Source organism: Lampetra planeri, chromosome 22 (assembly GCF_965212315.1).
Source record: "Lampetra planeri chromosome 22, kcLamPlan1.2.h2, whole genome shotgun sequence".
NCBI lineage: Eukaryota > Metazoa > Chordata > Hyperoartia > Petromyzontiformes > Petromyzontidae > Lampetra > Lampetra planeri.
Genome location: NC_136128.1, coordinates 11159281 through 11174475, shown reverse-complemented (window position 1 = coordinate 11174475; position 15195 = coordinate 11159281). Strand labels below are relative to the sequence as shown.

Here is a 15195-nt window from a genome sequence, read left to right as displayed (position 1 = left end):
CTGCGGCCGTCTGGAACGCTCTTCTTTCCGATATTAGAAAGCCACTGGAGCTGTGCACTTTTAAATCGTCTACATTGACAATCTCATTTCTTGAGAACCGCTTTTTGAGTTTTAGTTTGTTGTCTCCCCCCCCCACCCCCCCGGGCACCTCCAATTAGCACGGTTGGCTACGTACGGCGCGAAAGAAGTTCAACACGCTCACACACACACACGTACGACCGAAGCGACCCTCTGCCTTGCGTCACGCACGCGACGCCCCCCCCGCACCGCCACGGTGGAACTTCACGCTTCGCGACGATGGCCACCACCCGATTCCCCGATTGGCTGCCCGTCACTCGACGCTCTCCGAGTGCACGGAGCGATCCCCGTTTCCTTGGCGACGCAGCGTGGTGGTGGTGGCGGTGGTGGCGGTGGTGGTGGTTGTTGCTCCCCCGACGGTCAAGAGGACGACAATCCCTCCGAGCGGTGCCGACTGAGACGCCGAGCGTGAGACGATTGCACACGTCCGCACCGTGGCACGCACACCGAGTCCCACACATCGTCACCACGACCATCACCGTCGTCGGCAGCAGCAGACGCAGCAGCTGTGATCTATCCACTGCTGGGGCGAAGGAATCCCCGAGCCTCGCTTAATTAACATATTTAATGAGCCAATTGATAGAGGGGGGGGGGGGGGGGGGAACGGTGGCGCAGCGGTTAGCGCACTGCGCGATGGACCCGGTTGACTGAAGTACGATTCCCGGCCGCGGCAAACATCAGTGGGGAGCAACAACAACCGCTCCCCCACCCGCCCCCCCCCCCCCCAAAAGTCCCAAACACGTCGAGGGGCCAGCAACAAACAGCACTGTTGGACTCGACAAGAGCGTAACGCGTTTCTTGAATTGAGCGAGGTTATTGTTGCTGTCGGAGCTGGGGGGGTGGGAGAGCAAATTCCATCAAAGTGACGCAGTGCGACAGACGGAACGGAGCATGGTCGAGCATAGTTGACCATACGTCCCACCCCCACGACCGACACGGAATTAATTTACTATTATTTATCGGGGTGGCCTGCGCCGACAAAATAAACTCCTGGGGTCTCACGGCAAAAAACCTCTCTCACGTCCAGTGAGGGCGACGTGGGGAGATGGGGAGCGAGGGGTGGGGGGTGGAGGCATGGGAGGGGGGGGGTGCGCTGGGCCATTTCACTTTTTTGTTTTGTTCAGACCAGACTGACCGGGTCGGAATCCGGGACAATGACTCTGTGGTTTCACGAGTGGCGTTGGGAGGCGGAGGAGGGAGGAGAGGGGAGGAGGTGGCGGGTGATCGGTAGTGCCGATCCACCCGCTGTGCTGCAGTGGCTAGGAGATGTTAACTACCTCGCCTGGTATACAGGAGGTCGTGGGATCGATCCCGACCCTGACGCCTGCTGCTGTATATTTGGAGTTTGCGTCTCTCTCTCTCTCGCTCCCCGTGGTCGTGTGGATTTTTCTCAGGGTCCTCCATTATTTCCCCCCCATATTTAAGAATCAACGTCACGCGTTTAGGGCATTTGGTTGCTATAACTTTCCACCCCATGATGATAAGCCCACATCGTTGAGCCATCATTTGCGCCAAGCCAGGCCGCTTCTGAAAAAGAGCTGCACAGCTCAGTGTGGCTTTACCTGGTAAAATAAAATTCGTTTCTTATTAAAAAAAAAGTTTTAGAGCCACATCGCCGCACCGAAAGTCGCCAAACAGACGTTCAAGAGAAGACCCTTTTTTAAAGTCGCCGCAGACGCCACATGGCTAGGGTAGAAAATGTTCACCCAATGACGCCACAGCGAAATTTCGCGGTTGCTGCTGTTGTAGGCGCCCCGATGTGCGTTGTCGGGCCGTGCCTCGTGTCGCTGGAAACGATGTCCGACGTTCTGCCCCACCGTGCCAGGTACTCGATTCGGCTTCTCAAGAAGCTCCCGGCACGTGGGGGGGGGGGGGGGGCAAACGCCGGACTTCGTGCCAAACAACGCGAAAGTACAAACCGAGGACACACCGGAGCGAAATGTACCAAGTGTCACGCAAAGTGAACCGATAACATGACCACCTAATACACACCTGGAATCGTGATGTCCCGAGACATTTACCCAGTCTTACCCATCGTGAACTGATACGCGGATCCATAATGCACGCCACCTGGAATCGCTTCTAAATCTGCGTCTCGGGAAAAAATCGCGAGATTTGTCACTTTGACTTGCGTCGCAGGGAGTCGCCGTATGATCTGGCGACGAATTCGACGAGTGGACAGCGCAGTGCCCCCCCCCAACACTGCCTCTAGACCCGGTGCCCCCCAGGGGGAGATTGGGAAGAGGAATTGAAGTGGCGTCGGTCGGTGGTGCGATCATCGTACGATAAAAATAAACTAAACTATGTTTTTATTTTACCAGGTAAGGCCCACTGAGCTACACTATAGCTCTTTCTCAGAAGCGACCTGTCAATCACAAATGATAGCTCAACGAAGTGGCTTAGAGTCGCGCGGAGATTTACGGCAGCCAAATATTGGTCGATTTTTAAACGTGGAGGGAAAAACCGGAGGACCCGGAGAAAAGTCCACACAGTTCCTCGTCACAAAACGTCGCGGGGTCAACTACTCGGGAGTCATCTTCTTGGTTCTTTCGGAAAAGTCACGTAGAATGGAAATAATAAAATAATAAAAATAAAACATCATAAAATAATTCTCACGACGTTTCGGCCACAACGCAAGTATCCGTCCTCAGGTGGAGAACAGGTCTGTCGAGGAGACAGCGTCTGAATGACAAGCCCCAGGTTTGGAGCGACTATTTAAGCTGGGATGGAGGGGCGAAGAGCGCCTTGACAAAATAATTTGTATATCAAGAGGAATTTAGCATATGTATGGGAAATCGAAATTTACTCGGGAGTCGGCTTGCACCGTCTCGTCCCTTGCTGCGTCTGTCTCGCACGTTCCTAAGAGTTTGTTCAAGAACCTGCGCCGTGAGAACAGGAACGGAGTCGCGCGATGAGCGACGATCATCGCCGTGCGTGTTCCATCATCGTCGACCGCAAACTCCATTAGCCGGGGCGTTTCGGGGAGGGGCGCTTTACACGCGGTCATCTCCCGCCCCCACCACCCCCCCCAGAGATTTGGCAATGAGTTAACTCACGTCCACTTAATATTAATCTCACTTCTGGGATGCCCACCCTTGGCTGCGAGTGGGCGGTGGCACCAGTCCGTTCCCTGTGCCGGCACGGCCACAGTTTCCACTGCTCATGGAAACAACGCAACCCTTCAACACAAACCTCCCTCCCTCTCTCTCTTCAGCTCCTAAATATCTCCCCCCGTCTCCACCCCCCGCGACCGCACGGGCCCCCCCCCCATGGGTGACGCGGTACATCGAGCACAGGTGGCTCTTCACCACCTGTGGATGAGAGAATTCCTGAGATGTCATCACCTTTTATTGATTTGCGATTTAAGTGGGGAGCAGAGGTAGGAGAGGGGGGGAGAGGTGGCGCAGTGAGCAGTGGTTAGCACGGTGGTGAGCCTGGCGATCCAAGTTTGATTGACATCAGTGGTGAACGATATCTTAATGTTTTGGTGACTGGGCTGGAACACAAACTCGCTATGCTTGAGATCCTATTTCATCACAATCCAGCCGATGTCACTCAATGGCTTTCAATGTAAGCCGTTTGGTCCCGATGTAAATATCTGGGTATCGATGTAGTTCTCTGGGTCCCTTTGCCTCTTCATTAGTAACCGGAACTAACTACTAAACTACGTTTGATTTTATTTTCCCAGGTAAGGCCCACTGAACGATATAGATCTTTTTCAGAAGTGATCTGGCCAAGAAATGATAGCTCAACGAAAGTGGCTTATCACGTACAAAAGTATTGCAGCCAAATACTCGAAAACATTCTAACCCATGATACATGGGCTCGCATCGCGTTGTGGAAGAATCGATGATTTTCTCTGCATATACGCTTCGCGTAACGGGTTCATGTGACACCTCCAGCCACTAGAGGCCGCTGCGTTCACCCACAGTCTGATTAATAAATAATAATTCTCGCAAAAAGGGCACACAAGTGACGTCATCACATCTCTCCCTCTAAGGAACGAAACAGGAGGATTTCTCCACAAATCTGGCTGTTGCCTGATGAAGCCGGTTGTGATTACTGGCAAAACGTCGTATACTCAGATTGTAAATGTTGTGGGTTTACTCTCCAACACACCGGTGTGCTGTACTAGTAACGAATTGGCATATTCTGTTTACGTGACAAACCTTACTAGTTGGCTGTGTCGGGTGGTGGCAGGTTTAATGACACTTTTATATATTTACGCGATCTAACCCAAAAAAAACACCTGTATTACGGATGATATTGGTCGCAAAAGCCTTCGTGTTAAAATAATAACAATCGTCTACTGCTGAATGGATTTGTGATTCCGACTCCTGCCTCCGAATAGAATTACAAAGTAATAGCCCACACGGTTGCGATCATGGGATCCTGCCCCCATAACGCCGCCTTGCGTGGTCACGTAACCTCACCACCCACCGCGTGACTGACGCAAAAACGCAATTTTTTTTGGTTCAAGTAGCTTTTGTGGAACCGAGGAGCGAGAACTCGACGAGAGACCAGGATGAGTCTCGTTCGCGAGAGTGACCTGTGTCACAGAAACCACAACATCAAAACAAAAGAACAGTAAGGAAGTGAATATGAAGCATAGCAGCTTTGTGTTAGGGACCCCCCCCCCCCATCAAAAACTATGACAAAAATTGCAACTCTATTTTTGTCCGATGTTTTTTTATTTATCCAGGTAAGGCCCCACTGAGCTAGGCAGGTTTTTTTTCAGAAGTCACCTGGCCATCACGAACGACAGCTCAACGAAGTGGCTTATCATCATCATCATCGCGTGGAAGTGCATGGCAGCAGCCAAATAACTCTAAACGCATGGCGGTGTCGGCTCTGAACGTGAAGGGAAAAACCGGAGGACCCGGAGAAAAGTCCACGTGACCACGGGGGGGGGGGGGGAGAAGAGACGCAAACTCAAAATACTGTATACAGACACCCCCACGGTCTGGCTTGAAACCCACACGCGATCTCCTGCATACCAGGCGAGGCAGATAACATCTCACCACCAGCTGCGCCATCAGCACGACGACGAGACGACGACTGTACGAGTAACAGTGTAACACCCGTTTCATCATTGTTAGGGCTCATCAGTGCAGCAGAGCCGACCGCGTGTTTTAGACCAAAATTGAGTAGTCAGTTTAACACGTAGGCGAATTGCCCGATGATGCTGGATGCAATTACCAGCGAAACGTCGTACTCAAATTGTAAATGTTGTCGATTCACGCTTCAACACACCGGTGGGCTAAAGCAGTGAACTATTTGTCTTTTGTCAACGTGACACTTTTTTACTGATTGGCTGTGTCGGGTGGTGGAGGGTTACGACACATTTATAAATAACGCGATCTAAACCCAAAAACGTTGATTATGAACAAAATTGAGTAGTCGACACTTTGGCCAGATTCGTTTCAGGCAGCTGCAGCAGTATCAGCATCATGAGGACGATTAAACGCCGAGTTTCATCGTGATTGAGCATCATCAGTGTGCAGCACTGTGGAACCATCACTGCCTCCCCGTGGTTGTCGTGACGACGGGAGGACCGCAGTTTCCTAGGGCTTTGCCCCTCCGGCGGGGTCTCTTTGGCAGGGCCGAGGAGACAGGATGATTGTTGTCGTGTTTACCCCGAGAAGAAAGCACGCATGCCAGCAGCTACTGGAGCACCCCTCCCCCTCCCCCCTCGCGCAAGTCTTTGTGCGTAAAAACAAAAAAGTAAAGAATCTAGGAAATAATTAAGCTGTTAGATAATTAGTCACTAATTTTGTACGCACTGCCATGTAATCTGCCACCACAGATTGTCCGCATGATATGGCATTTTGAAGGAAGCTAGTGGCTTCTAAAACACTGCGTACTAGCATCGTCACCGCCATCATCGCCGACAATATCAACATTATCACCACCATCATTGCATTATCATTCGCAGAAGCTGTATCATTAATCATCACTGCCACCACAAACACCGTCATTCATCATCGCCGTCATCATGAGCAACAGCTCCATCGTCATCAGCACCTCATCCACCTCCGTCAGCCAACAACCTCATCACATTACCACTGCCCTCAACTTTTACACCATCTTCACTGCCAGTTACTTCATCATCAGCAGCAGCAGCATCAGTCACCACCATCACCCTCATCGCTACCATCATCATCACCGCCACCACAAAAAAAAACATCATTCTCATCATCACCACTGGTATCGTTCTCATGATCACTACCATCATCACCATCACTACTAGCACTCTCATCGTCACCATCACCACCACCACCAGCCTTGTACTTCAAAGTCGCTTCATGTAAACGCGTAAGAACCCACACGGGCGCAAATCGCATTTATTATTTTTACAAGTTCACTGGCTGGCTGGCCAGCGTGCAAGTTTACACATCGCGTTTACACAACTTTTAAGTGCTCTGTACGCGGCAGTTGTGTCCAAAAGTGCAAAAATATACACAGTACAGTGCGGTTATGCGTGTTGTCAAGTTTCAACAAACTCTCTCGCACTCTCTCTCTCTGAGGTTTTATTTTTGTTGAAATGGTTTGGTGGTCGTGGGGGGGGGTGCTGAGTTTGATGCGATGATTCGCTCTTACGGCACCACGAACCTGGCGAGACACAAGTTTGATTCCCGGTCACGGCTAAACCCAGCAGCGGCGACGGATCATTCCATCTGGTTTTCACCTTTGGATCTCACCAAACTAAATTTATCAAGCACAGACGGGGTGGGTAGGCCATTATCCAGCAGTGCCTTGACCAACAATTGTCAATTATTAGTATTGTTAATTATTACTCGATGTTTAATCCTCACCCTGCTCACTTTTAAGGGCAACAAAAAAAAGTCTAAAATAAGAAATGTCCTGTTGCTCAAGTTGAGCATCCGAGGCATTAAGAGCCCCTGCAGAAGCCAGCTGTGGAAATTCCACATTCACGTTGTGGGGGTGGCGGGTCCATCCAGCAATATGGTAAACAAAAATACGGATCTCGGTTTCGACGCGGCGTTAACAACGTTAGTCACGAGCAGAAATAAATTCATGCGATGAGTCGAACTGATAACACTGGTCAACAAAAAAAACATTTTTTTCTGGCCTGGACTTTTGCAGCTGTTTTAGACTAATTTCAGGGTGCCGATTCCAAATCTGATCTCAGATTTGCTCTATCGCATCTAATTTTTATGCTATCGGCATACCCCATTTTAATTGATTTTACCCGAAATTAACTCTGTCACTTATGATTGCAAGTTGTTGCGAGTCAGTGACTGCTTTAGTGTTAAAATATGGTGCTGTATTTTTAGGATAGTGTGTTTATAATATCATTTTATGTAGATATCCACATTTATTTAATATTTTTCTTCTGCAATTTTTATTGAAAATGCAATATTTGACATCTTAAAAACCTGATGTGATAGACAAAAACTGATGCCACATTTGGAATCAGCACATCAAAATTACCTTGAAACCTTTGGAATACCTTATGCCAGAAAAAGTGTGTTGACCAGTGTAATGTTTACTCTCAGAGCCGGTATTTACCCAAATTTGATAAAGATGGAAATCTTTGTCGAGTCGTGGAGGACAGGGTAGCACTCCGACAGAGGCCTCATTAACACCGTGAACTCGACCTGCGGGTCTCCACGTGACCCTGGGGGATCTTCTCAACGCAAGTCACTGGCCATCAGGGTGAGAACCAGACCTATGTGCGCGTGTATGTTGAACGTCTTTCGCAGCGCACGTAGCCAACCATGCTAATCGGAGGTGCAGCGGAAGGACAATAAACTAAACACTAAAAGCAGTTCTATATACAGTATTTTAAACTTAAATATTATAAATGGTATTGTCCAGGAGAGCCACAGTGAACCGCATTACTCTTTTTTCAGGAGGGTCCTGCAACTGGGTAATGATTTTAAGATGTTTTCAGCCACTCTACAATGAGTCATTATTATACAAGTGGGAGGGGATCCGAGGAAACCACATGTCACGCAGCTGAAGGAAAAAAACCCACGAGTGTAAGGTGGAAACGCTCTATCCCCATACAAATAGAAACAGATGGCGATCAGCCCACTTGCTGTCCTGCCTTCTGCTCCTTGAGACCCTGGTTTAATCATGGGGGATGCTGAATCACTTTCTCAACCCAGGATCTCAGCTGTAGTCAGCTCAGGGTGTCAGGTGGCGAAACGTTAACTTCCTCGCCTGGTGTGCAGGAGGTCGTGGGTTCGATCCCGACCCTGACGCCTACCGTATATTTTGAGTTTGCGTGTCTCTCTCTCATCATAATCACGGTGGCTAGGAGATGTTGACCACCTCGCCTGGTATACAGGAGGTCGTGGGATCGATCCTGACCCCGACGCCTGCTGCTGTATATTTGGCTGTGTCGGGTGGTCGCGGGTTTAACGACACACTTATATGTACGCAATCTAACCTAAAAAAAACTCTTACGACTATTGATCGCGGAAGCCTGCTACGTGTTAACCTGCATATTTGGAGTTTGCGGTGTCTCTCTCCCCGTGGCTGCATGGATTTTTTCCTCCAGGGTCCTCCGGTGTTTCCCTCCACGTGAAGCATCGAGATCGCGCGTTTACGAGTATTTGGCTGCTATACATATCCACGTGCTGATAGGTCACTTCGCTGAGCTATCATCTGAATGGCGAGGCCGCTTCTCAAAAAGAGCTCCATAGCTCAGTGGGGGGGGGGGCCTTGTCACCTGAGCCATCAATCCCAACAACAACAACTCGTGAGACGCACTCTATTCAAATCAAGTAACAAATGGGGCTTCTACCAGACGCCCATGGCCATTTGAATATGCTCGCATTCCTATTGACCGCAGGCGCGCACCGTGAATGTGAACAGACCTGCAAGCGAACAACAACAACAACACGTACCACCCGTTGTTGTGGTGGTGGTTCGTAGTCGGATTGATTCACAGCCCTCGGGTCAACCCACTGTTGACCGAGGGTGTCGCCTGACCATACTTCACCACAACGGTCAGTGAAAGTTGTTGGAGAGGTATGCGGTGGGTGGTGTGGGGGTGGGAGGCATGGCTCCGGTAGGGATATCGCACGCGTCACAGAGGCTAGCCGTGGCCGGGAATCGAACTCGGGTGGGAGGGTCCACACCCCCCCCCCACCCCGTTCGTCAGAGTAACAACGACCAGCTTAACTTTCGATTTAAAGCTTTCGTGACTGCAGGGATTCATCTTCTTGGTTCTTTCGGTAAAGTCACGTAGAAGGGAAGTAATAAAATAATAAAAATAACTTTATTATGTGTTATTTTATTATTTGTATTTTTATTATTTTATTATTTCTATTCTACGTGACTTTACCGAAAGAACCAAGAAAACGACCAGCTTACACAGGAAGCTTACGAACCAACACAAAGCCAAAGGTCCCCCGTGTAGCCTTCACCGACTGTTGGGGGCAAGTGCTGTGAGCGAGTATCAGCGCCTATGAAGGCCGGAACTGTGGCGCACGAGGGGGTGGGTGGCCAGCACCACGCCCGGCCACCTTTGTCTCCCCAGTGGCGATGCTTACGCACTGCACCAGGTACTCAATTGAAGCCGACGACCTAGGGGGGGCCCAGGGCCGGTGGAGATAATCGTCACCGGTGTTGGCCGTGAGCGGGAATCGAACTCGGCTCGCCAGGTTCGTGGTGCAGCGCGCTAACCGCTACATCACCGCTCCCCACACACAATCACACGACACACATGCAGAGCCGTGTTACCAATCCACTGCTGGATGAAGGCCTCCCCCACACACACGTACAGTCGCGAGGATTATTTGACCATACTTCACCGTGCCGGTCAGTGCGGGTTAGCGAAAGCGCGGAGCACAGGCGCAGAAGCATAGAAGTACAGGACAACAAATTAAAATTTGCTGTGCTGTCCAGATTATAGCAACGCAAAGTTCGATACAGCACATTACTGTAACAACCTGTTTGTGATTGCCAGTCCACCATTCTAAGTGCTATCCAGGCTCACATTCTTGTTGAGCTTATAACATCTATTGAGATGGGATCAATTCCAGGTGATTTGGCCATTAAGCAAAACAAATCTACGACGCCAGGGTAGAGAGATGTTAACTCCCTCGCTTGGTACGCAGAAGGTCGTAGATTCGATCCCGACCCTGACGCCTGCTGCTGTATATTTGGAGTTTGCGTGTTTCTCATTTGTGGCAAGGTCGCTTCTGAAAAATAGTTACAAACTTCATTGGCCCTTAGCTGCTGAAATAAAAACAGGTTATGTTTCATACGGGAATGGAATATTGACTCTTAACTTAATTGAAACAGGGTTATGTGTGGCGCAAATGTTACGGTTGTAATGGTGAATATTCTAATGAGTAGGGTTCGTGCAAAGTGGGTTGTGTTGGAGATATTGTTAGTGGTCGATATATGGCGAGTGTCAGATTTACTGCTGTGATTGGGGTTAGTGTTATGATGTTAGGACTACTAATAGGGGTTTTTCCCCTTTTTTCTGGCAACAAAGCCTTTTGGCGTCATCTGGTCGAGCACCATATGAGACTAGGCTCTAAGAAAAGCTGTCTCTGGTGTGGACCAATCAGTTTCAAGGACAATGCATAAATTATCAGTGTTGTTGTTTTTTGTTTGCATTTGACTGCAAGTATTGTGGTTAATGTAAACATGATTCCTTGCAAAAGGTGTCAGTTTTGTTGCCAGAAAAAAAGGGGAAAACCCCGTATTAGTATATTTTGGTACTAGCAAAGGAGGCATCATGATGTTTGGACCAGTAACTATTATAGCGGTGGCAGAGATGCGTGGCCTCAGTGTGCACCTAGCCTGGCACAAGCGCCGTTGTAACGTCACCGTCGGTTAGGGGTGAATGGCAGTTGTTGATGGTGATGAATGTGGTGATAGTAATGGCGATGAAGATGGTCTTGGCGATGAAGATGATAGTGGTGGTGAAGAAATGGGATACTTATGATGGCGACGGTGGTGATTATGGCGGTAATGAAAATTACGATGTGGATGTTGGCAATAGGATGAGGGTGGCCATGACATTCATGGTAGTGGCAATAAGTTCGATATTATTGTTATTGCGAGTGACAGCTCCTGTTACAACTGTGTAGGTTAGTCAGGGCTGATCTTTCACGTCAGTCGGGAGGGTTGATGATATTAGCGATGTCACTATTATTGGCGCTGATATTACCACTCCACACAGGGCCTGTGACCACGTGTTTGAAACTGTGTTAGAGGTACGGCCGGGATTTGAGTCGATGATGAAGTTGATGTGAATGATGACGTTGACATTTGGTTCAAGATAAAGCCAGAGTCGTGTGCGATGTTGATAATTGTGATGATGGAATTAGGTTAAAGGTGAGACACATTTATTGGGTTGTGGAATTTCCTACCGTCGGATATTCGTTTAACCGAGAATGCGGATACAATTAAGTCTCATCTGCAAACTACATCTTTTCAAGTCAGTTCATTCAATTTGGCGTCTTTGTCTCTCTTGGCCGTATCCTCATTCTTACAATGCGCCTTGAGACATTCGTGGAACGCGCCTTTCGTGTAAATAAACAAAATCATATTGATGGTGATGACGTTGAAACGAGGCTTGCCCATCGCCACATAAATAACATCTTGTTGTGACAGCTCTCTCGCTGGCTCAGCAGTTCCACTGCTGGATGATTTTTTCCCTCCCGAGGACGACCGCTCGTGTTGCGATCGAAACGTCGTGATGTTTTTTTTTTCGTTTTTTTTTATTTTCCCACCCACATGACTTTACCAAAATAACCAAAGAGTACGAGGCTTAAGATGTAACGTCCATGCAGCTTGGGTGTATCTTGGTAACGGCGTTGGATGGCGACATGGGGATGAAGGCAGCGAGTTAAAGAAGGCCACGCGTTTCGAGTGCCGCCAAGCGTCACATTCCAACCCTCATTTTCGCACAGACTTCTAAACACATTCCTCCCTCGCCCTGCCTCCCTCCCTCTCTCTCTCTCGGGGTGCGTGAGGCCGCCACAGCAGCAGGAGGAGGAGGCGGCGGCTTCTATAGACGAGAGCAGAACGCAGAACGCGGCCGGCGATGGGCCATTGTACCACTGGCGCCTGTGGCAGCCGAGGGCTTTTTTGTGCGAGAGAAGAGGAGGGGGGAGGAGGGGAGGGGTGGGGGGTGCAGGGTCGCGCTCCTTTTTTCCCCCCCGAACCAGAATTTGTGGCGTTTTTTTCTCTTCTCTCTTCTCAACTACCTCCTCCCTCCCCTCTCATCCCACCCCTCTCACCCCCACCCGACTCAACCCCCCACCCCTCCACCAACCAACCAACACTGCCTCCATTCAACTCCATTTGCCGACTCTTGCAAGTGTGTACGGAGTGATGGTTTGCGGTGATTATGATGATGGTGAGAGGTAGTGATGATGATGATGATCATCATAGTTGTGGTGGTGACAGAGTGAAGTTGATTATGATGACAGTGAAGGTAGTGATGATGAAGATTGATGATGGTGGTAATGATGATGAGAGATGATTGTGAAAATTAATATGATTCTGTCTTGAAAGTGCTGGTGATGGTGATGATGATAGTAGTGATTGTGGCAACGCTGGTGGTGATGCCGATGTGTATGTATGTTGCGGTGAAGATGACGACGATGGCGATGCTGATTTATAACCATGATGTCATCGATTGTTCGCCGTTCTGATATGGATGCTGCTAGACATGAAGCTGAATATGATGATGATGCACGTCATGCTCTAGCTACAAAGCTATATATATAGACACAATTGCCAAAAGCCCCTTCTAAATCCGAAATTGAAATCCGAGTAATGTAACAACAGCTGCCACCTTTCTATAAATGTTTAAACTATTCGCGCCGCTTCTTCGTGACCACATGAGACGCACACAGAATGTTGTTGACTTTCACAACACAAACATGCAAACTTTAGGCAGTACAGCGCGCTAACCACTGGCCCACCGCTCCATTCTCGATCTCATGTTGTGAATACAAAACAGACATGTCGCGCTAACTAACGTAAGGCCAATTTGTCTCGCCGACTCAAGACAAACACGCAAAGTGTGTTTAAATCAAGTTTGGGGTGATGGTGATGGTAGTTGTAGTGATGACAGTGAAGTTGATTATGATGATGATGACTCCAGTGAAGGCAGTGATGATGAAGATTGATGGTGGTGGTGTGTGATGGTAGTGGTGTGGTAATGATGAGGATAATGATAGGGGCGATTGTGGGAATTCGTATGATTCTGTCTTGAAAGTGGCGATCGTGGTGATGATGGTAGTAGTAGTGGTGGTGATTGTGGCGAAACTGCTGGTGATGCTGATGAGGTTTCGCGCTACTTGGTGATCATCAGCAGTCGCACTACCTTATCAACAACACTGAACGAATGCCGCTGGTCTAGCAGCTTGTTACTGCTCCGAGCAATTCTGTCCACAGCGCTCAGCGTCAGCGCAATGCAACTCAAGACAACAACGTGAAGCTATACTTGAGAAACACACACACCACCATCACACACCACCACCATCACTTACACACCATCACACACATCATCACACACACCAACACACACACACACCATCAAACACACCACCACTATCACACACATCACACACATACCATCACACACACCACCACCATCGTACACACCATCACCACACACACCATGACCACACACAGGTGTGACACACACGTGTGACACACACACACCATGGCCACACACACCATGACTACACACACACCATGGCCACACACACCATGACTACACACACACCATGGCCACACAGGTGTGACACACACCATGGCCACACAGCTGTGACACACACACAGCTGTGACACACACACAGCTGTGACACACACACAGCTGTGACACACACACACACAAAGTGTGACACACACACACAAAGTGTGACACACACACACAAAGTGTGACACACACACACAAAGTGTGACACAAACACAGGTGTGACACACACACGTGTGACACACACACACAAACGTGTGACACACACACGCGTGACACACACACGCGTGACACACACACGCGTGACACACACACGCGTGACACACACACAAACAGGTGACACACACAGAGTGTGACACACACATACAGGTGACACACACAAAGTGTGACACACAAAGTGTGACACACACACATGACACACACACAAAGTGTGACACACACACATGACACACACACAAAGTGTGACACACACACTTACCGACTGGAAGAGCAGAGAGAAGGCGACAATAGCGAAAGTCAATCGACGTGAAGATGATGAGGTCCTCATGGCTGCTACTGCTGCTGCTTTCACGCGACGACGATGTCTTCTTACTGCTGCTGCCGATGATGATGTCGATGATGATGTCGATGACCAAGTACGAGGAGGAGAGGTCCGTACGGACGATCTCTACTCAAGTCGAGACTCGTGGAGTCGCGCGAAATTCCCCACAACTCTCTCCTCGCTCCTCGCTGGCGACTTCTGCTGCTGATGATGCTGCTGCTGCTGATGATGATTCTATCGCTGCTGCTGCGGCTGATGCTGCTGCTGCTTCGATCGCTCGTGTTGGATCCGGTTCTACCAGATCCGGGTGTTGGGTGCTTCCTGCTGCTGCTCAAAAGAAAGACTGCGAAAGAAAGAAAATAATTAAAGAACTTTGACCACCACCCCCCACCACTCTACAAACTCGGTGCGACACATAAATAAGTTGCTCAGCAGCGCCCCGAGTCGCCTAGGGGCAGCGTCTCCCCACCTCCTCCTCCCCCCTGCCGATTCAACGCAGAAGATCCCCCGTAGATTCGCGATCTTCCACCGCAGCTCGCGGTTCATCCCTTGCAAGTTGCAACCGCGACCCGCTGCGCGAAGCCGTGGACAGCGGGAGACGCGGGCGATGGCTGATGGTGCGCATAATGGGACATTAGGAATACATCAACACGTATCCGGTAGTAGGCGGTGGTGGTGCGACCGTGCGGTCATCCAGGACAGAGGCCGTAACAACGTCGGAACGATGCCAATGACACGATGCACAACTATACGATGGAGACATCGCGGCGACGACGATGATGATGATGAAGGTGCACCACTCTGCTACTCGTAACGCGGTGATCTGCTGGCTTGCTAACCGCCTCAATGTGACATTGTCGACTTTGCTCTGCGT

The 15195-nt window shown here is 49.5% G+C and overlaps 1 protein-coding gene across 2 annotated transcripts in view; it reads right to left on the bottom strand.

Moving 5' to 3' along the window:
- Positions 1-14706, bottom strand: part of LOC144725023 (syndecan-2-B-like) — a 36371-nt gene extending 21665 nt beyond the window's left edge. Inside the window, exon 1 of one of the 2 annotated variants that reach the window (XM_078604459.1) lies at positions 14259-14706. In XM_078604459.1, coding sequence (XP_078460585.1) covers positions 14259-14327 — 69 coding nt within the window. In that variant the 5' untranslated portion in view covers positions 14328-14706. The remainder of the gene's footprint in view (positions 1-14258) is intronic. The other variant, XM_078604458.1, reaches the window with a different exon arrangement.
- Positions 14707-15195: the final 489 nt, after the last annotated feature.